Source organism: Durio zibethinus, chromosome 6 (assembly GCF_047325235.1).
Source record: "Durio zibethinus cultivar Kanyao isolate XHJ-2024 chromosome 6, ASM4732523v1, whole genome shotgun sequence".
NCBI classification, from domain to species: Eukaryota; Viridiplantae; Streptophyta; class Magnoliopsida; order Malvales; family Malvaceae; genus Durio; species Durio zibethinus.
In genome coordinates this window covers 11,319,950-11,345,647 of record NC_143167.1, presented here as the reverse complement: position 1 = coordinate 11,345,647, position 25,698 = coordinate 11,319,950, and the positions used below count along the sequence as shown (strand labels likewise).

Here is a 25,698-nt window from a genome sequence, read left to right as displayed (position 1 = left end):
CTGCTTAAATTACTTTTTTTTTTGGTCAATTAAAATTATTATGTTTGTCATCAAAATTTAATCTCCAAAAATTTTGATCACAAAACTATTTTTAGATTGTGATTTTTTTTTAAAAAAACAGGTTCAATATTTATTTATTTTTAATGAGAAGGAATGATTGGCAGAAGTGTAAGAGCTAAGAAAAATATAAAAATTTTTTTTTGCTGTATGAAGTACGAAAGATATTGTAACTAAATCCTGAAAGGTTCCATTGTCAGTTTTATTGCTTTCATGCTAGCTTGCCAATCTTCCTTTTAGATTCTATTTTGTTGTAGATAAAGCTTGTTGCCACATCCCATTGTCTCGAAACATAGTTGATTTTGGTTTTTGGGCTCAAGAAACATGATTAAACCTTTGAAATGCTTGAGCTGCTATATAGATCACAGGAAATAAAGTTTGCACTAGGACAAAGCCCATTTTCAGTTATAAAGTGTAACCCGAACTTTCAGTCTAAAAGAGTGGGAAGGTGAGTGACCATGGATGCAGTTATAGCCTTACGAATTGTCAACACTTTCTTTTCAATTGAATTAAAAAAAAAATATTGCTAATATAGAAAGGAATTCTAATTGCACCACCATTTTTATCCTATACACGTCACCATTTTTTTAATTTTTTAAATGAAATTATTAAAATATTCTTCCAAAAAATCATAATACTTTTAGAAAATGCATTTTCAAGAAATTATAATATTTTTCATAAATACATTTTTAAAAATGGTAAAAGTGAAATTTTATGAAAATTAGAAAAAGAGAATTTTGTTAAAATTATTTATAAATAAGTATAATAAAAAAGTTATTATTAAAAAATCATAAATTTTAAAATTAATAAAAAATTTATTTTTATTATTTTTATCTTAAAAAAATAATATCTTATGAGATTTTAATAAATTAAAGATAAAATAACAAATATAATTTTTTATAAATTAACTTTTTTTGTATCATTTTTTAATAACCTCAAGTTAGTCTAATTTTTTTAACATTTTTTCTATTGATTCTCAAATTTGTATGTGGTCGAGAACATGATAATAATGATTTTTTCCTAAAACCAAGCTCCTAGTTTAACTCAATATTTATGCTCTCGCCGACCAATTCCCCTAATAACTTGCTTGCATTTTCAATAACTAGGTGGTTTATTATTTTCATTAAGATTTAAGGGTACCTAATTAGCTTAATGATGTAGATATCCACTATGCAAGATACAAAATAATTTTTTTCTAAAACTAGATGAGTCTATTTTTTTTATGTTTTCGAAAATTCATTTTCAAAAAAATATAATAATCTTTAAAAATAAATTTCGAAAAATTATTTAATATTTTCAAAAATAAATTTATAAAATTTATATTATATTCTTGAAAATAGATTTTTGAAAACGATAAAGCTTGTGCTTGAAATGCTTTTTCAGAGTCTGAGAAAAGCGTACCACTTGAAAGTTTTAGACATGTTTTTTACGTGAAAAATAAAATAAAAAAGTAAAATTATTGTAAAGATTCGAAAACATCAATTTTTATTGTCTCAACTTGACAACTCAATCTGTAAATCCAGTTGTCTTCTTGTAAAAGTATTAATTTTTTATTAATTTTAAAATTTATAATTTTTTAATTATAAGTTTTTATTACATTAATTTATAAATAATTTCAATAAAATTTTTATTTTTAATTTTTTATGAAATTTCACTTTTTCAAAAATTTATTTTTAAAAAATATTATGAGTTTTTGAAAATGTTTTTTTGAAAAGTATTATAATTTTTTGAAAATACATTTTTGATAAGTGTTATAATTTTTTTAAATGCATTATGAGAAATGTTATTATTTCTCGAAAATAATAAATATCTAAAAATTTTTAAGCATATTTACGTAATTTTATTTATAAAAATTTTGAAAAAAAAAGTGAAAGCATATAAAACAAAAATAGTGGTGCATTTATAATTCCCTAGAAATTAAGAGTGGTTGCACCTCAACTTTCTCTTTTTACACCCCATTATTATTATCTAATTTTTTACTTAACACATCTTAAACTCAAAACACAAATTTACTAAAAACCTAAATGCTTTATCTCTTCTTTTTTTCAATTGAAAACTTAAAAGATTTTAATTCCCATTCAAGCCAAATTCAAAAAAAGAAAATTTCACCTATTTGAAATTTAAAAATTGTAAAATAAAAAATAAATATTTTATTTTTTTATTTTTTTCTTTGATTTTACATTTAATTTTATAAGATTTCACATTAAAATATTTGAATGCGATTCAAAGCTTTCATAAATAGATTTTTAAAAATTTTTAAAGATTTTCAAAAATATATATAAAAAAATATTTACAAACTTTAAAAATTTTAAGGTTTTTAGAAATAAATGTGAAAAATAAAATGTGAAAAATAAAAAAATAATTAATTAATAAATATTTAAATAATTTTTTTAAAAATTAAATTTTTAGAATGTATTAAAAAAATTTGGGGCGCAAATAACAACCCTAAAACAATTAATATCATCTACCACTTTTGTTTCCATAACTACTCCACAAGTCATTATTAATTCCGGACGTGATCTGTTCGAAAATTGCAATCGAAATCAGCATGGGATTGCTTTACATATACGTATTGATTCCCATCTCTGGTATCCTTAATTGAACACAGAACAGCACCCATTCTCGATAATATATATATATATATATATCAACTAAAAATTTAAATTACAGAGCAAGTTTCGACTACTGCCTGGGTTTTGCGAATCTAACGAGTAGGTAAGGTTTTTTCACTTCTTCTCATTTGATTTCTTCCTTTTTATTCTTCATGTATGGTATGGACTAGGATTCGATATGAAAATTTTGGTCTTGGCAAATACTACAAAGGAGAATATGTATTATTATGATACACTCCAATTGCAACATAAATTGCCTCCAATTTTCAGTACCCACACCCAGTGTTCCACGAACTTGTATCCAAGTGTATGAGAAAATGCTTCTATGAGTTGTGATGCAAAAGGGAACCTAAATTTCTGGGGATAATATTTTGTTTCTTTTGAACGGTACTGTTTCTTTGCTAATGAAATTGCAAGATCTTTTTTTCTTTGACTGTTTCTTTCCCAACCTCCTAAATTGCCCATGGTTCTTGCTATTCTCACTTCATAGGCAATGTTTTACGGTTGCAATGTTAAGCTTATTACTCTCTTTTTTCTTGTGGTAATTTTCTATGCTGTTCAAACACCTTCCACTTTTACATGATAGTAACTGAGGTCACAAATTTAATGTGCAACTTCAGGTAACTCTATTCAATTAGCCTTCAACTTTACTTCTTTAAGAAAGTAGAGCATTAAGAAATTTTATTCAAATTTTGACGATTGGTTTCGTTTTTTTACTCATATTTTTATTTTTCCTCTCTTTCCCCTCCCCCGGGTATTACCAAACCACTATATAGTTGTGGTCGCAAAAGGCAAAGTTTGTAAACTTTTATCTTGACTATGATCATTTCAATGCTCATGTTGTTTTCTAATTGCCTAAAACTTTGGAACGTTAAGCTTTTTTACAAATTAACAATACCTAAATGTGTCATGTCAAGAATTGGCTTTGCAATCCCATTTGGGATCAGATGCTGGGAGTCGTAGTAGCTTCTTATTCTGTACTGGATAGTTGATGTCATAACAATCGTTGAAATAACAAATCAAGGACATGTGATTAATGATGCCGTATTCTACAGAGAATGAGAGGTCCACGTAAACTTGAGGTGTGGAAAATGGGTGTTGTCAACTACTTGGATGCACTTAAGCTGCAAGAGAAGCTGGTCTCTGATAGAAAAATTTGTAAGATTCCAGATACTGTCCTGTCCCTGCAGCATCCACCAACATATACAGTTGGAAAACGGCAAACTGATCACAATTTGTTAATACCTATGTCTGAATTGAAAAATATAGGAGCTGAGCTTCATTATACACAAAGGGGAGGAGACATTACGTTTCATGGTCCCCGTCAAGCCATCTTATATCCTGTTATTGCTCTCCGTGAAATTGGGCTTGGTGCTAGGAATTATGTGGAGAAACTTGAGTCAACTATGATTGAACTTGCATCTTTGTATGGTGTGAAAGCTTGTTCTGGCCAAAAGGGTGAGACGGGGGTTTGGGTTGAAGATAGAAAGATTGGTGCAATTGGTGTCCGGATATCATATGGAATAACCTCGCATGGGCTGGCATTCAACATTGATCCGGATTTGAAATACTTTAAACATATTGTGCCTTGTGGGATTGCAAATAAAGAAGTTACGTCTTTGAGAAGGGAGACTGTTACTGAGCTTCCTGCTGAAGAAATCATTCATGAGCAATTAATTTCTTGTTTTGCAAGACTTTTTGGTTATAGTACTATCACATGGAAGGAGAATCCTTTGATATTGTCTGATAATGAAGAAATAGAGTGAGTTGTATCTAACATTACGTGAAATGATTTGACTATGTAACCTTTGATTAATTCATTCATGGAAGAAAATTAATTAAACTTTCTGATTTTATTCTGTGACTGAAAGGTGAATCCAATTTAGAGATCCTCATTGATGTTGGACTCTGGACAGCTAGAAGATATTGGCAAAGTTGAATGATGTCTAAACTGTCATCCAATCCAGGTATAAAGTGGGTGACATGCTTTAGGATACCTCAAACTTTTTATTTTCATAAATGGATGGATAGGTCTGCTTAAAGGGTGAATTTACTTTTCCTGAGCTTTGGAGCATTACCCATGTTTTATCTTTTGGCCAACGGAAGGATAACCGAAAATCCAAATCCAGCCATAGTATTCGGGTTTGGATCACTTTGAATGTTTTTGGTGTTATCAGTTCCATTTCAGTTCAGGTTGTTATGGAATATATTTTGTTTATTTTTCTATTTTGACTCAGAGAAATTTAAAAATCCAAACCGAGCCTAATCAAAATTTTTATTAATTTGAATGCTTATTTAACTTTTAGTATAAAATTAAAACACTATTTTCTTATTAAATTTGTGTAGATAGACCAAAACAGTTACTAAAAAATAATAAAACTTTATAACATTTAACAAGGGGAAAGTATTTCATCTTCAATTGTTTTTATTATAATATTATAATTGTTCAATCATAATAAAGAATCATGTAAGAGTCATCACTTATAAGTTGTGGGTTTTATATAAAATTTTAATGGATTTCTCATAATTTTAATTTGTGATTGGTTAATTATAAAACAATGATTTTAGGTAATATATATCTTAAGAATAGGTGACTGTTCCAATCTGAATATTGGAATTCAGTTTGGGTTTTGACGATATGCGGTTTATTATCATTCTTCCATTGAAGAATAAAAAACTACAATTTATTTTTCTTTCTTTCTATATGAATAAAAAAAAAACCAAATAAAAATTGAACCAATCCTTATATACAAATGGTTGCACTATGGGGCAGTTAAAAACCTCAAAAATGGATGAAAAGTGATAATTTCTAGGAACCATATCAGGGTTGTTGAGTAAAAGTAACTCTTTTTTATTTATTACTTCTTGATGCAGGTTGTTTCAACCTCGAAAATCTTAACCCCATACGAAAAACTGCTCAGGTAGTTTTGGTACCGTTTGAACCCCATTTGACCTAGTACAACAGTGTCAATAAAGGGGTGGTTAACTTGGAAGCCTATGCAGTGACGTATAATCTGGTTCTAACAAAATGGCTATGGTTCTTGGCTGCACAAAAACTCATTTAGTCTATTCAAATGTGCTTTTCATAGATATATATATATATATATATATATATATTCCTTTCAAATACAACTCTCAGGAGTCCTTTGACCAGATTTTATATAAATAGTTTTCCAATTTTATCCCCATGACAATTCCTAAGAAGATGGGAGAGCAATATATACATGTAGACTTCCCTCCTGTCCATTGAATTTGACAGCTGACTAATCACAGATGCGACATCATATATATGCATATATTGGGGGAAACCTGACAAATATAGAAATAAAGATCTTTTCAACATGCTTTTATATTTGTTAATAGTGTCTGGCAGCCATAGACTTCCTTTATTATGTCACCAAGTTGAAACCCATGTTCTATGTTCAATTAGTTCTTGAATCTGAGGAATACAAATAGAAATGAAGAAAATTTTAGATTAAAATAAGTGCATCACTGCTTAATCACAGCTGCGAGCCTGCTAAACTTAATTAAGGAAAAAGATTATGTTTATGTGCAAAAACATAGCAAGGATCAACAGAAGACCCTATTAGAACCCAAGTCAAATTAGAAAAGATCACAATTGGAAGGCACTTTCCTATGATATGATGGGTGATTTTTTTTTTTTTTTTTAAGAAAGCAGGATTACCCAGCTAACTTTAGCTGTTTCTGTTACACTTAACAGAGATACAAAACTGATTACTAATTTAATAAGCAAGGTAGGACAGACAAATGATGCTACTGATTTGGTCTCATGTGAGTGGTCACATGAGACATGTTATCTAATATTTAAGGATTGCAGAGAAGTCAGAGAAATATACTACTCAATTCAGCATCACATGATCAGCTACTTCCTAGTTCCAACCCATTAAAGAGCAAAGAAAATGAATAAGAATGTATCTAATCAAGAAGATGTTATTGGGACTGAGGTCAGTCAAATTTATGCTTCTATAAAATTCTAAACCCCATTATGACTGGAAGTCCCAACATGCACTTTGATATTATTATATGGACTTACTGGCCTACTTTGCGGTCATTAATTTACTCTAATCTAATCTGATGTTTGGTTAAGACCGGGTTGCTAATAAGTTGCGCTTATGAGTATCTTTGCTCCAGTTATTTTAAAACCTGATTGGAAATAGTTTAGATCTATCTTTAGAAACCAGACAAGTTAAATATGATATTGAATTTAGTCTGAACACATGATACCTAGTCAGAATAGGAATATTCATCTTCCAAACAGTGTTATTTTTAGGACAGTAGTAATTGTCTAGTTACACACACACACACATATATATATATATTGCACTTGTATTAATGTAAGACATGCACTGTCATCTTTCCTGAAGATATTTCTGAATGTCTTAGCTCCAAAGTCATCTCTATTACATTTCTTCTCCAACTGAATAACACTATGAAATTCATTCATAAAGCTTTGTTTGTTGTCCTTGCCTTAGTACATTTCCATTTACTCATCTGTTCTCCACTGCCCCTCCACTGTTGCAGAATCACTCATCCAAGAGTTAGAAACCAACCAAGGAGAATGTTAGGTTCTTTTGCTTCTATTTCTGCAAATCTGAACAAGTTGAGTGGAGCCATTAAAGATCCAAAGAAAGCCGTGGGGACAAGTCTAAGAAAAGCACCACCGAGTGCTTCAAATCCCACCCAAAACAAGTAAATCCAATGTTTGTCTAGAGATTTGAGGAAGAAAGAGAAATCAAGTCTCAATTCTCTTTCAACATTTTTGCAGTTTTCTTACTTTTACTGTTGGATAGGTAGGAAAATTGGATCTCTTTTTTTTTTTTTCTTGCATTGTATCCACAAATTATTCATTATTATTTTTTTTTCTGCAAGTCTTGTTTTGCAGTAGATTTAGGGATGAGATTAAAATGTATTTACAGAATCCTGACCCCGTAAGAAAACATCTGAAATGGTATAGTTTGTTTCAGAAGATCACCAGTATCTTGTTGGTGATATTTATGCTAATGAATACTTTGTTTTCTTTTTTTTTTTTTTTTTTTTCCATTGCCATTTTGGTCTGAATTATTTAACTTGTTTTTGCAGTGACACTTCCTGCAGAAAATGCAAATTCTTATTTGAACCATCTTTTCTCTTGGTCTTTGTAGTTTCTTTTCATGTGGCTTTATGTGACGAACAAAACAAGATTGGTTTACCATATTCTTTTGTTTATTTTTCTAGGTAACATGATCCATGAGACAGATCATGTAAAGACAACTAAACATGTTAGCTCCCAAATAATAATAATGCTGCTAGAAATCCTTTTAGGTGGAGAAGTAGAGAGTAGAACCTTTTACAGCCTAAAGCTATGTGGACTCTCTCTCTCTCTCTCTCTCCCCCTCTTTCTCACACACGCGCGCGCACACAAGAATGTCTTTCCAAGTTATTGTCCTCTTCCCCCGTGTTCATGTTCCTCATCTAGTTTATTAATATCCTCTCAGCTATGATTTATTGCTTCTTCCTGTTCCAAACTTCCATTGGTTAGCTTTCTGTCATTACTTGATGCAAAGCGCTTATTGCTTTATGATCGATCAGATTTATAGCTTTTGCATCTTAACTTTTGATGGAATGGAGATGTCTTGCGTAAGAGTTGATCTGTTTGCCCTGCTTAGGCGCCAAGGGAAACATAGTGTTTCTTTCTACATTAAAGAAAAAGGGCTAGGCTGCATAGGATCTCTATCTATTCCTGCCCATTCTTTGCATAAAATTATGCTGAGTGAACTGTGGGCGCAGTCTGATATAACTGAAGTTATTCTTGAATTGATCATGGGAAATTATAATTCAAGTATAACCACATAGTTTATTAGAAACTTATGCCATCAAAATATACTAGATTTGATTTAACTAGTTATAAAGTCAAAATTTACAATATAGTAGTTTCATTTAATTGAACAATTGCATCTCTGGATTGAAGGTGTTAATCTGATAAATAATCACAGAACTGAAGAAAAAACTCTCATATCGTAGAATGATAAAGTTTTGAATATAATGAGACCATAGTATCATCATAAATTAAACTTTGAAAAAGAAGAATGCATACAGCAAAGTACTTTCATCTAGATCTGAAGAAATTAGTCATTAGGAAAGGAACTAGAAGTCTACTGCTGATAATAACATAATTTCAAATATTTACTATTTGTTTTTGGACAAATTATTAGCAGATTTTATAGATTGGAAGTTTGATGATGTAGACTGCAGCTAAACAGTGTTGTGCAGTTCTTACTTATCCGATCAAAGGTTTTGGGATTTAAAACTCTTATGGAACTACTCTCACAATTCTATTCCAACTTCAATAGCACAAACAACCTCACACCTAGGATATTTGATTGTACATCATTTGTTCATGTTCATAGTCATAATAGGGGCAGTTGAATCCTAGAGTAGTTAAGCATATTTGTGTGGGGTATTTATCAACTCAAAAATAGTATAAGTGCTATCATCCTCCGACCAAAAAATTCTATGTGTCTACAAATATCTCTTTTGAAGAAAGTAAATCTTTTTTTACTCAACCTTATCTTCAGGGGGAGACTTCATTCATGGAAGATAAGGATAAAGACTTCTTTTCTTGACTTTTCTTAACTTATCCTCGTCTTTAATATTTTCACCCATTAATTTTTCTGAGCCTAAACCTGTTGTTTCCTCCCTAACATTTTCATCCATTAATTCTTCTGACTCTAAACCTGTTTCTTCTAAGTTCAAGTTAAACATTAAATTTGAGTTTGAACCCATTCCAAATATAGAAGATGTAACAAAGGATAATATTGGTCTTAATTCTATGAAAGAATTACAAGTGTACTCAGGACAAAGTTTCAGCTCTTAAACTGGTGCAAGTTCAAGAACTTGAGCCTAACTCTGAAAATGAGATAACTACAATCTCTGACTCTATTTCTCAAAATGAACATGAATCTCCTAAAACTATAACTAGTAATTATGATCTACCTATTGCCATTAGGAAAGGCACTAGAGAATGTACTAAGCATCCATTATACCCAATCTCTAATTTTGTGTCATTTGAAAATTTTTCACCATTTCACAAAAATTTCCTTGTGAGCCTAAACACTATTTCTATTCCAACTACTTTATCTGAGGCATTATCCAGTGAGAAATGGACGCAAGCCATGAAAATAGAAATAGAAGTCTTAGAGAAAAATAAGAATGGGAATTGGTAGAGTTGCCTAACAAAAAAAATCCAATTGGGTGCAAATAGGTTTTCATTTAAAATATAAGACAGATGGTATTGAAAGGTATAAGGCCAGGTTGGTGGCTAAGGGCTAGACTTAAACTTATGGAATGGATTATCTAAAAACTTTTGCTCCAGTTGCCAAGATCAATACAGTTAGGATTTTGTTATTCTTGCTACAAATTACAATTGATAGCTTCAATAATTTGATGTAAAGAATACTTTTCTACATGGTGATTTAGAAGAAGAAATATATATGCAGGTTCCATTGGGATTTGGAGGTCATCTAAAGCAAACAAAGTATGCATGCTGAAAAAGGCTTTATATGACCTTAAACAGTCTCCTAGGGCTTGGTTTGGGAGATTTGCCAAAGTGATGCTAGCAATGGGATATAAGTAAAGTCAAGAAGATCACACTCTATTTATCAAGCACTCGGATTCAGGGAAAGTTACAGTTCTTTTAGTGTATGTTGATGATATAATTATAACCAGAGATGATGAAAAAGAGGGAGAATCTCTAAAACAGTATTTGGTTAGAGAATTTGAGATAAAAGAGCTAGGGAGATTGAAATACTTCCTAAGAATTGAAGTAGCTCACTCACGGCATGATATTTTCATCTTTCAACAGAAATATGTGATGGATCTTTTGAAAGAAACTGGGAAGCTCACATGTAAACCTACAAATACCCCTATAGATCCTAATTATAAACTTAGAGAAGCTAATGAAAATGCTACTATAGATAAAGAGATGTACTAGAGATTAGTTGGAAGACTCAGTTATCTCTCACATACTAGACCTAATATAGTATATGTTGTGAGTGTGATAAGTCCATTTATGCATAGTCTTAAAGAAGTGCACCTACAGGCTATCTATTGTGTATTACACTATTTGAAGAGCAACCTTGGGAGAGATATCTTGTTCAAAAGAAATTCGGGGTTGGTTCTAGAGGCATATACATATGCGGATTATGCAGGTTTGGTAACTGATAAAAGATCCACCTCAGGCTACTACACTTTTCTAGGTTTTAATCTTGTGACTTGGAGGAGTAAAAAATAGAATGTGGTGGCAAGATCAAGTACTGAAGTAGAGTTCAGAGCAATGGCTTAAGGAATTTGTGAACTACTATGGTTAAAGATTATCCTAGAAGACTTGAAGATCAAGTAGGATGGACTAATGAGACTCTACTGTGATAACAAGTCTGCATTAAGTATTGCAGACAATCATGTGCAACATGACAGAACAAAACACGTTGAAATAGACTGACACTTCATAAAGGAAAAACTAAATAGTGGGTTGATTTGTACACCATATGTATCAACCAAAGGTCAACTTGCAGATGTGTTGACTAAAGGTCTCAGTGTCACGGGCGAGACTCAAGCTTCAGGCTTGCGAGGCTCCAGAACCCTGGCATGTACTCATCCGACATCCCAGATTAGCCTAACTGTCACGGTCCACACCAACTTATGAGGTATTATCCGCTTCGGCCCCCTTGGCCTCACAGTTTTGTCCCACAAAAAACGCCTCACAAGTTGAAGGTGAGGATCATGACAGTTAGGCTGATTTGAGATACCGGATGAGTCTATGCCCGAGTCCTAAAGCCATATAAGCCTAAAGCTTAAGCGTCAGCTTTTGACAAGTGGTATCAGAGTAGGCTCTGGACCGTTTGACCCACGCCAAGCACTTCGAGGAAGGATAGGCAAGGTGGCCAGCCTCTGTGACGAAGGCGTCATGAGGTTGGATAAGGTAGAATGTCACGCGAAGCACTCCAAAGGGAAGTAAGTAGGATACTCCAATCTCACATCAAACATGAAAGGGGGATCACTGAGGTATAAAAACATTGGCATTACACATCCTGATAAGCCAATTTTGAGGAAAGAAGGTAATGGCCACGTGACATCAATAGTACAACATTTCAAGAAATTATTTCTAAGTTGAGAATGCAAAACATCTATTCACTAGCTTGAGAGAAAGTGCAGTAAAATAGTTATTTACAGCTAGTTATAATTTTATAATCTGTATATTTATATTTATATCTCAAAAATTAAGTATTTGTATCCCTAAAATCTCTAGAATTAAGTATTTGTATCTCTAAAATTGGACAAAAAATTAGGATAGACAATTTCTCAATTATAGGATTAGTTTTAGGAATATTTAGTTTCCTAGTTTACCCACAAATTAGTTATATATAAATCTAAGATACTATATAATTTTTGAAGAGCAATTTTTCAATATACATTTAGTTTTACTCTTAATTTTTCACACTATATTTTTTTAAAATTTTTCCACAATATCTATGGACAAGCAAGTAAAGCTCAACTAAAGTGTTTTATATAGGTTGAAGATGAGATCAATCTTTCTTTAACTTATAAAAAGGGATAATTTCATACATACTGTCATCTACAGGGTTACTTTTTGCATTCTTGTGTGGTGTATTAACTAAACTGAGTAAAAAAGGTTCTGTTACTACACGTGCTGTGAATGCATTAGAGTTGAGCTCCACGTATTTGATAACTGAGAATTCCCAGTTTAGAGACAGATTTGGACTTGGCTTCCTCTGACAATAATTTGAATATTGCAGCTCCTGATAGAATTGATATAATAGCATCCTCTCCTATTCTGTTTCAAAAATTAATTAATTTGTAATTATTGCATCTTACTCTGAATTGTTTCACTTGAGCAATGCGAATTCGTAACAGTCGCCCTCCATTCCTTCCTCCTTCACCACCAGATCCTACATCGAGGTCTATGCATCTCCCATCACAAATGATCTATGATGATCGTTTCTTGGTTCGAGAAACCAATCACCAACTTGGTTGGTCGTGCTACCCATTGAAAAATTCTGCATGCCAAATTATTGAAGGAGGAGCATGCGGTGAGTCGAAGAAGGTGATCACTATGGAAATCAGAACAATAAATTGTCAAGATGAGAAAAAAGAGAAAAGCATGCAGAAGAAATCAAGTAAAGTAATCAATCTATCACTTTTCCCTTTATTTTTGCTTTTATGGATTTGATAAACATTGTTTCTATGTTCTCTCCAAACATATTTACCATTGGTCTGCCATCATTTTTACTTCCTCTTTTTTTTTTTTAATTATTATTTACATAGGGTTAATGAAGTGCAGTCAACGCCCGCTAGTTTAAATAAGCTAATAACAGTTCAAATGGCTTTTATACTTCAAATTTTAATGTTAGGCCCTGAGAGGACAACATGAAGCACAAGCTGATGAAGCCGATGAAGGCAATGAACCTTGTGTGTCCGCTAGTTACCAAGAGTGAATTTCCTTAATGTCCTTTTTATATCCATTATTTCTTGTGTAGTCAGTGAAGTTGAATATTTGATATAGTATTTCCAATGAATGCACGACTTACTCTGTCTACCACACTGTTTATATGAGAGATTTTCTTGTCATCAATTTATTTAATGCATGTTCCTGCATTCCATCCCTCATGGTAAAATCATTTTTCCAGAATAGAAAGATTTATATGAACCTTTTTTCTTTTTTGGTGTGTTAAGTAACAGAGATGGAAATGCCTCTAGTGGTGCAGTTAATTTTGACATTGCAAAGCCTTTTCCTTCCTCTGAACTAGGTAAATTGGATTTTTTTTTTTTTTAATTCAAATCATTGTATTGGAGTTGGGATTTTATTTTAGTTGATTGTAATTGCACCTTAATCCTTTCATCTTGTTATACAAATGTTGCTTGTGTAGTAACAAAGAAAACCAACTCATATAACCTTTTTCATTTTCTTGAACATTCTTTTCAGTCTTTGTTTGGGACAAAAATAATGTCAAATTTGGTCGAAAGGCTGATTGGAAATTCATTTCATAGTTGTTGATGTATCTTAAGATATTATTTTGGATAGTCCCTTTTCTCTTTTCTTTTTCTTTATGATTACCGGAACCTTACTAGTTAATTAAATCACTTGCATCATCGTGTGCAAGGCAAAAACTAAAAGTTGTTTATAGAAGATAACTGCTTGATGCATGATTTAACATGGCTAAGATTTGCTTCCAGCTATGTTTATGAAGGCATTAATACAAAATGTTCATGCGTCATTTGCATATCACATTTTGATATGTCAATGGATTATAAGAAATCAGCCAAGTTTGACTTAAACTTCTAGAAAATAAATCATTGGTAAAGAAGGACAAGATGTGATCTTGAAAGAGGTTATGAAGAAGTAATTACCAGTAGAAAAATGAGAGAATTTTTTAGTTACATACTTTGACATTTTAGATAGATAACAAGGATATTAAAGGAAAGTCTGAAGAAATGTGTTCTGTAACAATACCACTAACAAGAAAAAGTAAAGATATTTTAGTTATGTTCTTTGGAATTTAATGGATAACAAAAATATCAAAGGGAAGTGAAGAAAAATGTGTTGTACCTTAAGGATAATTAGTTATTTAAGTGAATTGCTGCTGTGTTGTAATGCAGTAGAATATTAAATTTATGTTGTATTAATGTACAAATGGAACAGGAATTCAATTCTACTCATCATTGATAAGTTTGCAATATTAATATACTAACGTAACAGGAATGAAATTCTACTCACCTATGCATAAAACTTATTGCCTGTAATGATCCAGAACGCATGATTGTAATCACATTATATGCTTGCAGCTTGTTTTTGTTTCAAAATCAACTTTAGGAGCTAGACGCTTGGCATATTAAGTGCAGCAGTGAACAGTGCACTCTGTTCTTAACAGATTTGAGAGGAACAATTAGACATGCAAATTGGTATGAATGGATAAAGGAAACTTCCTAGATGTGTTGGAATTTGAAACTTACAAACAATTTGTTATATTACCAACAATTAAACATGTTTCTGATTCACATGTACTTCTAACTAAGTTTGTTGCAAAGCATGGTGAAACAGGAGGGAACTTACCATACAAGAAGAAAAAACAAACTTACCAGCACGAGACAGAGATGACAAGAGATAAAAAGGAAGATGCAATACCAGAGAGAAAAAAAAAAAGAATGGAACCAGGGAATATTTTTGAGGAAGATTTAGAAGATGAAAATGGTAGCAAGAGGACTCGGACTCTATGTTGTCCTGTAAACTGTGAATACTTCATTACTCCTTAAAATGGGGGGTTTGAAGGATAAGGAATGCAGGAAGGAATGGGCTTAGAGTATACGGTTGCTGAGATGGAGGAGAAGCCAAGAAGGGGAAAGAAAAGGAAGGAAGGTGATCAATCTGGAGATGCTAACTGGTCTATCAAGTAAGAATCCTGTGGAATTGTGCAAAGGAAGTAATTTTTCTGGTGAAATTTAAACTTTTGTTCTGGTTTTAAGAAACTTAAGTAATTTGTCTCTTAAATAGGATGCTAGGAATTTGCCTGTCATCAAATTTGCAACCAAAGGAACTGTTGTGTAAAATGGTTGAGATAATAAAAGTTTGAACAAAGTGATGTTCAACGGAAAAACATCTACCTTAGAATCTTTTTTTGATGATTCTAGCTCCTATGTATTTGAAGGATTTATGTTAAGAATATGCAAAGTCCTTAAAATGGCTCACTTGACTGTAAAGTTAAGAATACTACACAAAATAGTTTGTCTCCAGCCTATACTAATCCTATTGTATTTGTTATTCTTGTGTGATTTTGTTATTTGCCAATACATGTCTCTCATTCCTCATGAACAGAATGTTTGTGGGCAACAAAGCTTCAAAAAAGGAAGGCCGTCAAATAGAGGTAAGCATACTGCTAATGGGAACAATAGGTACTATCTCTCTCTCTCTCTCTCTCTCTCTCTCTCTCTCTCTCTCTCATTCATAACCTCTTTTTGGTCTGCCATTAAATAACATTAGTATAATAACACTGAAGGTGCATGGGAATTAAAGTGCGGAAGAGGGGTAAGCCAAAAATAATGAAAAACCGGGGTTGACCAAGGAAGAGTGAATAATCTCTCTACAAGTTGGGAACTTTGAGACCAAGGAAGAGTGAATAATCTCTCTACAAGTTGGGAACTTTGAGTACTTTCTCTCTCTCTCTCTCTCTCTCTCTCTCTCTCTCTCTCCCCCCTCCCCCCCCCCCCCCCCCCCCATGAATATGTGCTTTAGATTATATGTTGGGAACTTGGGAAACATCTCCATTCATGTTTGGGGTGTTTCATGGATTTACTTACCAATGTCTGTGTATGAATTCACTCGATTTGTGTGTGTATGTTCATTTATTTGTAAATTTGTCCGTCTTCATCCTATTTTTTTAATTAAATATGGTAATGAGAATTTGATTCTGCATAAATAGAGAAAGACAAAGCCTAGAAGGGGAAGACCCAGGAAGATATTAAGTCATTCTGCATTTACCTTGTGACAGTTTGCTGTATGGAATCATAATGTCTCATGCTTTTATGTTCTGCCCAAGTATACTGGCTATAACTTTAAATCACATACTTGAATCTTTGAAACCATGCATGACAATCTTACGTAAAAGAGCAGTGAAAAGTTAGTGTTCCCATGGCTGCATGGGGTCATTCAGTTTATTAGAATTCAGAATTAATCTGATATCATGGTTATAGATTGTCTACTGCTTATATTTAACATCATGGACAAATGATTAATTGAATCTTATGTTACTGCTTATACTTTGTGCATGGTTTCTCATTTTGACAGAATAAAAGTTGCTTAAAACCCCATTCACATTATATGATTTTTTGGTTTATCATTTTCTCACAACATAAAGTGTTGGTTTAATTGCACTGACTTAGCTGTAAATTTTTTGGTACATTTACTAGGGAAATTAAATTGAATGTAAGATGGATGATATTGGCAGCTGCATTGATACTGTATGAACCATATGTGCGTTTCTGATGCACATAACTAAGCAGTGTGACAAATCACAATAACAGCTATATGCTTGCATGACTGCCGTGAACATATATCTGTTGATAACAACTGTGAAGTATTTTGCTCTTAAAATTGTATAGTGAGACTCAGTGGAGGTCTTGAGGTAACAATTTCATAAATAATGTTGTACATGCCTTGATGTACTTCTTTCCTGAAATATATTTTTGCATATGTTTTTATGCTGTAGCACTTGAGATGTCATAAAGAGTGTAATGAGAGTTTATGCATTACCTTTCATCTTTTATTGGATAAACCTGAGGTCAGTCATCTATTTGCTGCAAATAGCATTATGCTAATGGTTCAGATCATGAAAACCAGAAGCTTATGCAGCATTTTTGTAACTTATCAGATACCAACTAGTCCTAGGGTTAACACAAACAAGAATGTGTGCATAGTTTACTAGGGTGCTAACCCACAAACCTGAATTTTTCATATTTAATTTGACTATAACATGATCATAAAATGGTTTAATAAATGCAAAAAAAAAAAAAAAAAAAGAAAAAAGAAAGAAAGAAAGAATGGCTGTCATTATGGCAATAATTTGGTTCTGAATTGCCCGATTAATAAGTTAGTCCTTATCTAATATTGCCCACCTTGTGCATAGAAGAAATGAGTGGAAGAAAAAGAAAAGAAAGAAAACAAGAAAGAAAGAGAAGAAAAAAGAGACATAAAACACCCTATTTTGTCTTTCAGTGAATTAGGTTCGGTTGGATCCTTTATTTTGCACATAAGACATTTTATTTTCTTTGTCGTATTACATATATTTGAATACATATAATAATGTTTTCAGCAGTTTCCTGCAGAAAAATAGTTAAATTCTATATTAGGTTTGCTTCGTCTCCAATTATCTTCATCTTGGACTTAATGCTTTGCCTGAGGTTGGACTCCTAAAAATTTGAGAACTCTCAGGACATAGTTTTTGAAGATGGTCTTCAACTCTTGCAGAAAATTGAGAAACTGCTACAATCATATAGTTGGGCGCTTGAGGTGTAGCATTGCTCTAATAAATTAGTTAAGATAATATATGCAAACAGGTAAGGGAAAAAAATAAAAAGATGATAAATGTTAGGGCAGGAATATGCTTCTCTTTTTGACAAACACAGTCTCTATTATCTGTTAATGCTTGTTTTGCTTTAGAATAAGAGTGATAAATGGTTGTCCTTCAGGATGGGTATGATTCAGGTATTTCATACTTCATGCATCATTGTTGAGTTGGTGATCTTCTGGTAACAAATTCATAATAACTAGTCCAAATGTTTTCTCAGCTTATTTATATTTTGTTCAAACTGTCTTAATAAAAGGTTAAGCTCTATATGTATAGCCAATGCATGCTAATCTGTTCTTCCAAGAATGGAAGCTTTTGCAATAACTATTATTATGAAGTTTCCTAATATGCTGAATTATGATTAATTTTTGCATTAAGGATTTGCATCTTGTCAGATTTTTTTTTCCCTATATTTAGACTTGGCAGATAGATGTTAAAGAGAAGAAATTCATTTGAAAGAATTATTATGGAAATTTGACTAGGACCCTATTTTGAACTTGAATGTTGATTGTTTTACAACTGAATAGTACCATGTGTAACTCATCATTGAATTATGAACCTGGAATCATGAAACACGTGTAAGTTATGGAGGCAATAAGGTGAAGCCTAACACCCCCCCCTCTCTCTTTCTTACTCTTTGTCCTCTTTAAGCAAATGTTTGCATATAGATGAGGATCATTTTTCTTGTATTGACTTAGGCTTTGATTGGTAGAAAGGATGAAAAACTTGTTAATCTAATGTTTAAACTATAAAATAGGATAGTGGTTATGAATTTTAATCATCGGATGAACAAGTTTTCCATCGTTCCTACCAAGCAAAACCTCAATGCTGCCAAATGTTGTCTCTTAGGTATAGACAGCAATGTGTTGTTCATTTGCATTGTCAAATGTGCGGAGTACTCAAATTGTAATCATTTTGTAAGAATTGAGATAAAATGAACCTAGTTTGCAATTGATGGCTGCATAAACTGTGACTTCATAGCAACAGTTACTCATCATTAATGAATAAATGAGCTCTAAGTACAGATAATTAATATATGTCAAGAGCAGGAAAGAGCAAAAGAGTGACAGAGAGAACTCTCTCCCATTCTTTTATCACATTCCTTAATTGATTTTACTTGTCTTAATGACATTAATAAACCAAACTCAAAATTTTATGCAAGAACTCATAATCTTTTTTAAATACAAACTTTTTTGTTTTTTCTGTTCTGTCTGAAATATGAAAATGAGGATTAGAAAGAGATATCCATCATTTCCAATCATACAAAGCTTAGTCGCTTCATGTAAAGAACTTCCATCTCGGCAAGAAGGAATGGAAGTATCCTCTTTTCCAGCACGTGATGAAGGAAGAGCTAGAGAAGCACCAGAAAAGGTGCTCAATGATTGGCAGTCTATAATGGCAGAAGCACACAGGCTGCTTGGATATTCATCCTATGCCTATAATAATTGTACTATCCGGCCCCATGTGCAAGAGGAACATTCCAACACCAACTCTGTCAGTAATGGAGAAACTGTCACTGAAATTCAGGCAAGAAATGAAAGGAACAAGAAGAGTCTGTTGGAACTAAAAAATCCAAGCCAAAAAATGGTTTTCTTTCGTGATTTCTATTCATTCAGATCTTTTCCTTATGTTGCCTTATCATTTTTCTGTGCTTCACAAATTTTCATTTCTTGGAGTTCATTATTCATGAAATGTTGATCTATTAAGGATCTTATAGAGCTGCTAAGTTTCCATCATCAGTCGTTCTGATCTTTGTCTTCAATTATGCAACAGTTGATTTTCTATATCTACTCCTAGGCCTATGCCCTTTAATCAACTTCTACCACTCATTTTACTGCAAAGGTTGGATATTTTATCATTTGCTAATTTTGATTTAATAAGATTTTTTGTATAGGCCATTGAACGAGGTGGAAACGCTGGAAAACAGATATTTGATCTCTTCTCTAATTCTCAAATGTAAAATTTTGATTCTCAACCTACTAAATTTATTTATCCAATGGTATATTAGAACTGATAATTTAATGAACAATATTCATGTGCTTGGGATTAAGAGTGCGTAAAAAACGTGCATTTCATCTTATTACCATAGATTAACAAGCTTAATTTTGATGATGTAGGAAGGGAAATTACTCTGGTACTGCTATAGTAAACACTAAGGGGAGAACTGGTTCATCTTCTTCCTTTAAAGGTATGCTTTCTTTCTAAGGTTTAAAGTTGTTTTAAAATTCAGTTTTTTTCGTGCCTCCAGAAGTTAGTGACTATAAACTTTTCCATTTGTACATCAAGAGGGAAAGTTGGTAGTAATGCTCAATTATGATATAATTTCCATTTAAAGAAGTCTAAAAAACTTCTAACTATCAGGTAAGTAAAACCCTTCAATGACTGCTACCTTTGTCATCAAATAGTACTGAAATATCTTCACTTCGACCCTTAATGGTAATTTTTTTAGTTTATTTTTCCTTTTTCCCCTTATATATACAGCTGCAAAAATAACCAATGATACTTCTAAGTGCTGAATGTTGTCTCGGAAACAGAAAGTATGTAGCCGGCTGTTTTTTGATTGCTACTTTAATGGCCAGTACCAAATTTATAGGCTCTGAGTCTCTTTAAGATATATTGCATTTTGAAGGAAAGAGAATGCATTTCAAAAGCATGATTTTCCTATTGGTACATTATAAGTACGAATTTCTGTTTTTCACACACTATTAGCATTCAGAACACTTTCTAAAATGACTGCTTGTTTCAAAAATCTTAAAAAATTTACAAGAATCCTAAAAATTTTGATAGTTAGATACATTATATATATGTGTGTGTATATATGTATATATTATTTATTTATTTATTTATTTATTCAGTTTCATATAACTTCTATAGATCAGCATATTAAAGAAGTAAAATCAGATTCTCCGTACAGTGAGGAATCATGAGTAGGCTAACATTTGTTTTATTAGATTCTGACTGTTTGGTCTCATACAAGTACATATAGTTTTCTCAGGCAAAGTTTGTTTTTGTTAGATTACTGTAGGAGTAGAGTGCATCCTTTTCCTCATGAATGCTTTCATGAATGGAGCTACTGCTTGAAGTTTTGTAATCTGTACGTGAATGTAAAAAAGATCAGGGTATACAGTCCAACAGAAAAGATACCATAGGGTAAATTTTGCAAACTACAAATGCATGTCTAATTTGCCTTGGTTATGGATATTAATTTATCGGAGATTACTAGGCAATCCTTTATTAGGTAAGTATTTTCTTTTTCCGGCAAGTCACCTTTACAATTGTGAGCTGTAGAATGGGATATATAATTTAGATTTGGCATGTTATTTTTGGCCTTTAGCATCCATTGTTAGAGCTGCAAAGATCTAAATTTGGATATTCTTCTCGATTCGCAATAGAAACTTTTGATGTCTCTTAAGAAAGAAATGTTGTGAAAAAAAATAAAGTAAACTGTAATATGAAAAGTTCAATCCTTACCTCTTCATCCTTGGTTGATGCTGGAGCTGAAAGTGAAATATATGACCTCTTTATTTTACGTTCATTTCAATATATGTGCTAATCCAAGAAAAGACATGATGGTTCATGAATTCTAGGTTCATTTCAATGTGCCAAACTTGTAAAATTGATTTTTCAACAGATACATGCATGCAAAGAAGGATGTTATGCAATCACTTGCATAAAGTATATATGCGCATCCTCTGTACCAAAAAAAAAAAAGTATGCCTTTTTGTTTTTTACAAAAGAGGCCGTAGTCTAAGAATATGAGAAAGAATTGCAAGTTATCTCTTAAAAGTAATCACATGAATCAACTGAGCTAAATTTCAGGTTCAATATATATGTATTTTTGAGTCTTGTTTCATGTAATGATAATTGAGACTCTTGAGCTGCTACTGTTTTATTCCTCCTACGTTTGATCCTGCAGCTAGCGTACTGAAACTTTGTTTCATGGATTGTTTGCTTTAAATTTGTTTATTAGGTGATGCAAAAGGGATATTTCTGGGGAACAGCAAAGATGGAAAAGCTGAAACCACCATGAGGATTGGTGGCAGTGCTGGTCGGAAGAAAAGGACTGATGCCTCATTGTGGATGGAGGTAGGATCATCCAGACGTGGTTTTGCTAATGGCAGCTGTGGATTGAAATACAAAAACAAAGCAGAAGATCAGGAACATTACTTATCTGGCTCCTCCATTAAGAATAAGAAAGTTAAGACAAGGAGCTTAACCAGCATTTATGATGACGTCCGAAGTCTAATGACTAGCCCTTCAAAGTTGAATGAGATTGAGCAAAATACTAATGGAAAGTCAGTAGGTGAAGATCTGTTCAGTGAGTGAAGATATATATCATTCATGAAGGTTATAATTTAGTTCAATTAAGCTTAAAAAAACTACAGAAATTTGATGACATAAAGTAAATGCTAAATGCAAAACTGCATTAAGCAAACTAAACTTAATAATTATCTCCAAACGTTGGTTTATCAGTTTGTCTTGTTTATGATTCCTGAGGATGTTTCAGAAATTTTAATTTATAGAGCTTGTTAGAATGTGTTGGGTCTATGTCATTATTATTATTATTCTTATTTTTAGGTAAAGTTGTCTATATTAATGCTGCATGTTGTGTATTTCCAGCCCTTATATTTTGGTTCATGCATAGTCTAAACATTCCGAAAAGTAATTTCTGACTTTTTTTTTTTTTTTGGATAAATTAGGAACATATGTATATAAACAAATGCACGAAAAAAGTGCGTTGGTTTATAAATCATAGCCTTTTTTTTTTTTTTTTTGAGAAAGAATTATTTGACCTCACACTTCGAGTAGGAAATACATTCACTTGCAAATATTTTTATTTTGATAAAATAAAAATTATATGTTTTTATTTAATAATAAAAAATAAATATTTTTAGTATTTTGTTGTTTTTAGTTTTTTTGAAAAATATAATTTTTTGAAAAAAATAAAAATAATGATGCTCGAATTGTGTCATTTAATTGTAATTAGATAGGTATCGGGTTTTATTTTAAATAGAAGAGATTATTTTTAAAAAATTATATAAATTAAATTAAAATCTAATAATACATTCATGACAAATCAAAAAATCGAGACAATATTTATTTATTATCAACATTGATTAATTATCAAATTCAAACTCATCTACTCATGGAATGAAAGCTTACTAATATCATTACTTGTTTAACTTAATTTAAAAAAAAAAATCAATAATTTTAATATGATAAGAGGAGTATTATAGTAATTTTAGTTAATGATGATAGAAGGGTATTTTTATAATTATGATTATATGAGCAATATAGCAACTTTGACCAATTATAGTAAAAGAGATATTTTAATAATTATATTAAAACGAATATTATAGTTATTTTAGTTAATTATAGAATGAGTGTTACAATTGATTTGGATGATATATCATTCAATTATCAAGTAATTAAAAAGGTATTACGATCATTTTCAAATGAATCACTTTCATATAATTATATGGATGTTAAAATTTAATACGTAATTATGAAGCAATAAAAAAGGTATTTTGTAATTATAGTAAAAGGGTATTATAATAATTTTAGTAAATTATAATATTATTGATATTTTTATAATTATGATAGAAAAGATATTATAGTAATTTAGACAAATGATGATAGGAGGGTATTTTCACAATTATGGTTGAAAGGATATTATATTAACTTTGACCTATTATGGTAAGAGAGGTATTTTAGTAAACATGACAAGAGTGACATCATAGTAACTTTAGTTAATCATAGAAAAATGGCCATATATGTAATTCAATTACAAATAATTAAAAAAGGCATTATGATTATTTCTAAAGAGATTAATTTCATATTATTGTATAGATGTTAAAATTTAATGCATAATTATAAAGCAATAAAAAGGGTAATTTTGCAATTATGCTAATAAGGTATTATAAAAATTTTGGCTAATTATAATATGAGAGGTATTTTCATAATTATGGTACAAGACATTATATAAAGCAATCAAAAGGGCATTTTTTATAATTGTGGTTAGAAGTTATTATAGAAATTTTAATCACTTATAAATCACTTATAATATGAAGGGATATTTTTATAATTATGATAAGAGGACATTTTTGTAATTATGCTTAAAAGGTATTAAAGTAATTTTGACAAATCCTAATATGAGGGGTATTTACATAATTATGGTAAGAGAAAATTTTCGTAATTATGATTGTAGGGGTATTAGAGTAATATTGGCTAATTATAATAAGAAGGTATTTATGTAATTATGTTAAAAATAGTATAATAATTTTAGTTAATCATAGAAAGAAAGGTATTACAATCAATTTGAATGCATGTAATTTAATTGTCAAGTAATTAAAATGGCATTATGATCATTTCTAAAGAGATTAACTTCGTATTATTATATGAATGTAAAAATTTAATGAGCAATCATAAAGTAATTAAAAGCGTATTTTCATAATTAAACTTAGAAAGGTATTATAGTAATTTTAGCAAATTATAATATGAAGGTATTTTCGTAATTATCATGAGAATGCATTGTCATAATTATTTTAAAATTGTATTATAGTAATTTTGACAAATTATTATATGAGAAATATTTTCGTAGATATAGTAAGTGTGGCATTAAAATAATTTTGATCAATTATAGTATGAAGGGTATTTTTAGTAATTATATCTAGAGGGGGCATTGTAGTTATTGGGGAATTCTATTTGCACCACTATTTTTGCTTTATACACTTTCACTTTTTATTTTCAAAGTTTTTATAAATGAAATTACTAAAACACCTTTCTCAAAAATTTTACAACTTTAAAAAATACACTTTCGATAAGTCATAATACTTCTTAGAAATAAACTTTCGAGAAGTCATAATATTTCTCAAAAATGCATATCTAAGAAGTCATTACACTTCTCGAAAATACATTTCCAAGAAATCATAACACTTTTCAAAAAAGTATTTTCAAAATGTCATAACACTTCCCGGAAATGAATTTTTGAAAGTGTTGAAGTGAAATTTTATAAAAAAATTATAAAAAAGAAAATTTTTATTAGAATTATTTATAAATAAGTGTAATGAAAAAGTTATTGTTAGAGAAAAAATAATATCTTATGAGAACTTAATTAAATTAAAAATATAATAGAAAATATAATTTTTTTTATAAATTTAAAATTCATCATTTTTTAATAAATATTTTATGTATCGATTATTAAAATTTTATAATAGTTTTAATTAAACTGAACTCTTTAGAGAAATATCTTTATCTACTTATCATAATAGATTTCTCTAATTAGCATATTAGATTTTGATAAAATTGTGTAATGTCCAATAGTATTATTGCCTCTTTATTCATAAGCATGCAATAATGGTTAAAAACTTTTCAACTTTGAATTAGTTCCAATTCTTTCAATATCTTTCCTACTGATTCTCAAATTTGTATGAGACTGAGGACATGGCAATGATAATTTTTTTTCTATTTTTCTTAATTTTTGAAATGTCATAAAAAATCTCAGCAAACATATAATCATCATATTCAAAGGCGATGTGCATTTCTAAAATCAAAAAAATAAAAATAATTTTTTATTAATTTTAAAATTTATTATTATTTAATAATAACTTTTTTTATTACACTTATTTACAAATAATTTTAACAAATTTTTTTTTGTAAATTTTTCATAAAATTTCACTCTTGGAAATGTATTTTCAAGAAATGTTATGGTTTATTAAAAATATATTTCTAAGAAGTGTTATGTCTTCTCGAAAATATATTTTTGAAAAGGTATAAAAATGCATTTTCAAGAAGTGTTATACCTTTTCAAAAAATGCATTTTTCGAGAAGTGTTATGGTTTCTAGAAAATTTATTTTCTAGAAGTATTATGATTTTTTGAAAACAGTGCATATCC

At 30.7% G+C, this 25,698-nt stretch overlaps 3 protein-coding genes across 4 annotated transcripts; all 3 read left to right on the top strand.

The window, feature by feature from the left end:
* Positions 1–2,522: 2,522 nt before the first annotated feature.
* LIP2 (lipoyltransferase 2) lies at positions 2,523–7,711 on the top strand. Of its 2 annotated transcripts, XR_016342833.1 has the most exons (4): positions 2,523–2,772; positions 3,725–4,431; positions 4,541–4,636; positions 7,212–7,711. XR_016342833.1 is itself a non-coding variant. In XM_089762127.1 (2 exons), exon 2 carries the CDS (start codon positions 3,728–3,730, stop codon positions 4,433–4,435), a length of 708 nt encoding a protein of 235 aa, XP_089618253.1. In that variant the 5' UTR covers positions 2,523–2,772; positions 3,725–3,727; the 3' UTR covers positions 4,436–4,525. The 2 variants fall into 2 exon arrangements, 1 of the variants encoding a protein (XP_089618253.1); XM_089762127.1 differs by lacking the exons at positions 4,541–4,636; positions 7,212–7,711 and having other exon boundaries at positions 3,725–4,525.
* A 4,871-nt stretch (positions 7,712–12,582) lies between these two features.
* Positions 12,583–16,347, top strand: LOC149518424 (uncharacterized). The gene is given in 6 exon segments (XM_089761565.1): positions 12,583–12,867; positions 13,097–13,154; positions 13,382–13,506; positions 14,658–15,133; positions 15,556–15,673; positions 16,160–16,347. Coding segments are annotated over 6 exon segments (1,128 nt in total). The 3' UTR covers positions 16,226–16,347.
* Positions 15,673–22,366, top strand: LOC111284325 (uncharacterized). The gene is made up of 4 exons (XM_089762126.1): positions 15,673–15,885; positions 19,698–19,759; positions 19,921–19,991; positions 21,774–22,366. Coding segments are annotated over exons 2-4 (429 nt in total). The 5' UTR covers positions 15,673–15,885; positions 19,698–19,757; the 3' UTR covers positions 22,130–22,366.
* Positions 22,367–25,698: the final 3,332 nt, after the last annotated feature.

What these genes read in the sequence shown, in the direction of transcription:
- LIP2 (XM_089762127.1), top strand. Translation starts at nt 3,728, where the DNA reads ATGAGAGGTCCACGTAAACTTGAGGTGTGGAAAATGGGTGTTGTCAAC.
- LOC111284325 (XM_089762126.1), top strand. An exon ending in TTCATCTTCTTCCTTTAAAG is followed by an intron (nt 19,992 to 21,773) that starts GTATGCTTTCTT and finishes TTTGTTTATTAG; the next exon opens with GTGATGCAAAAGGGATATTT.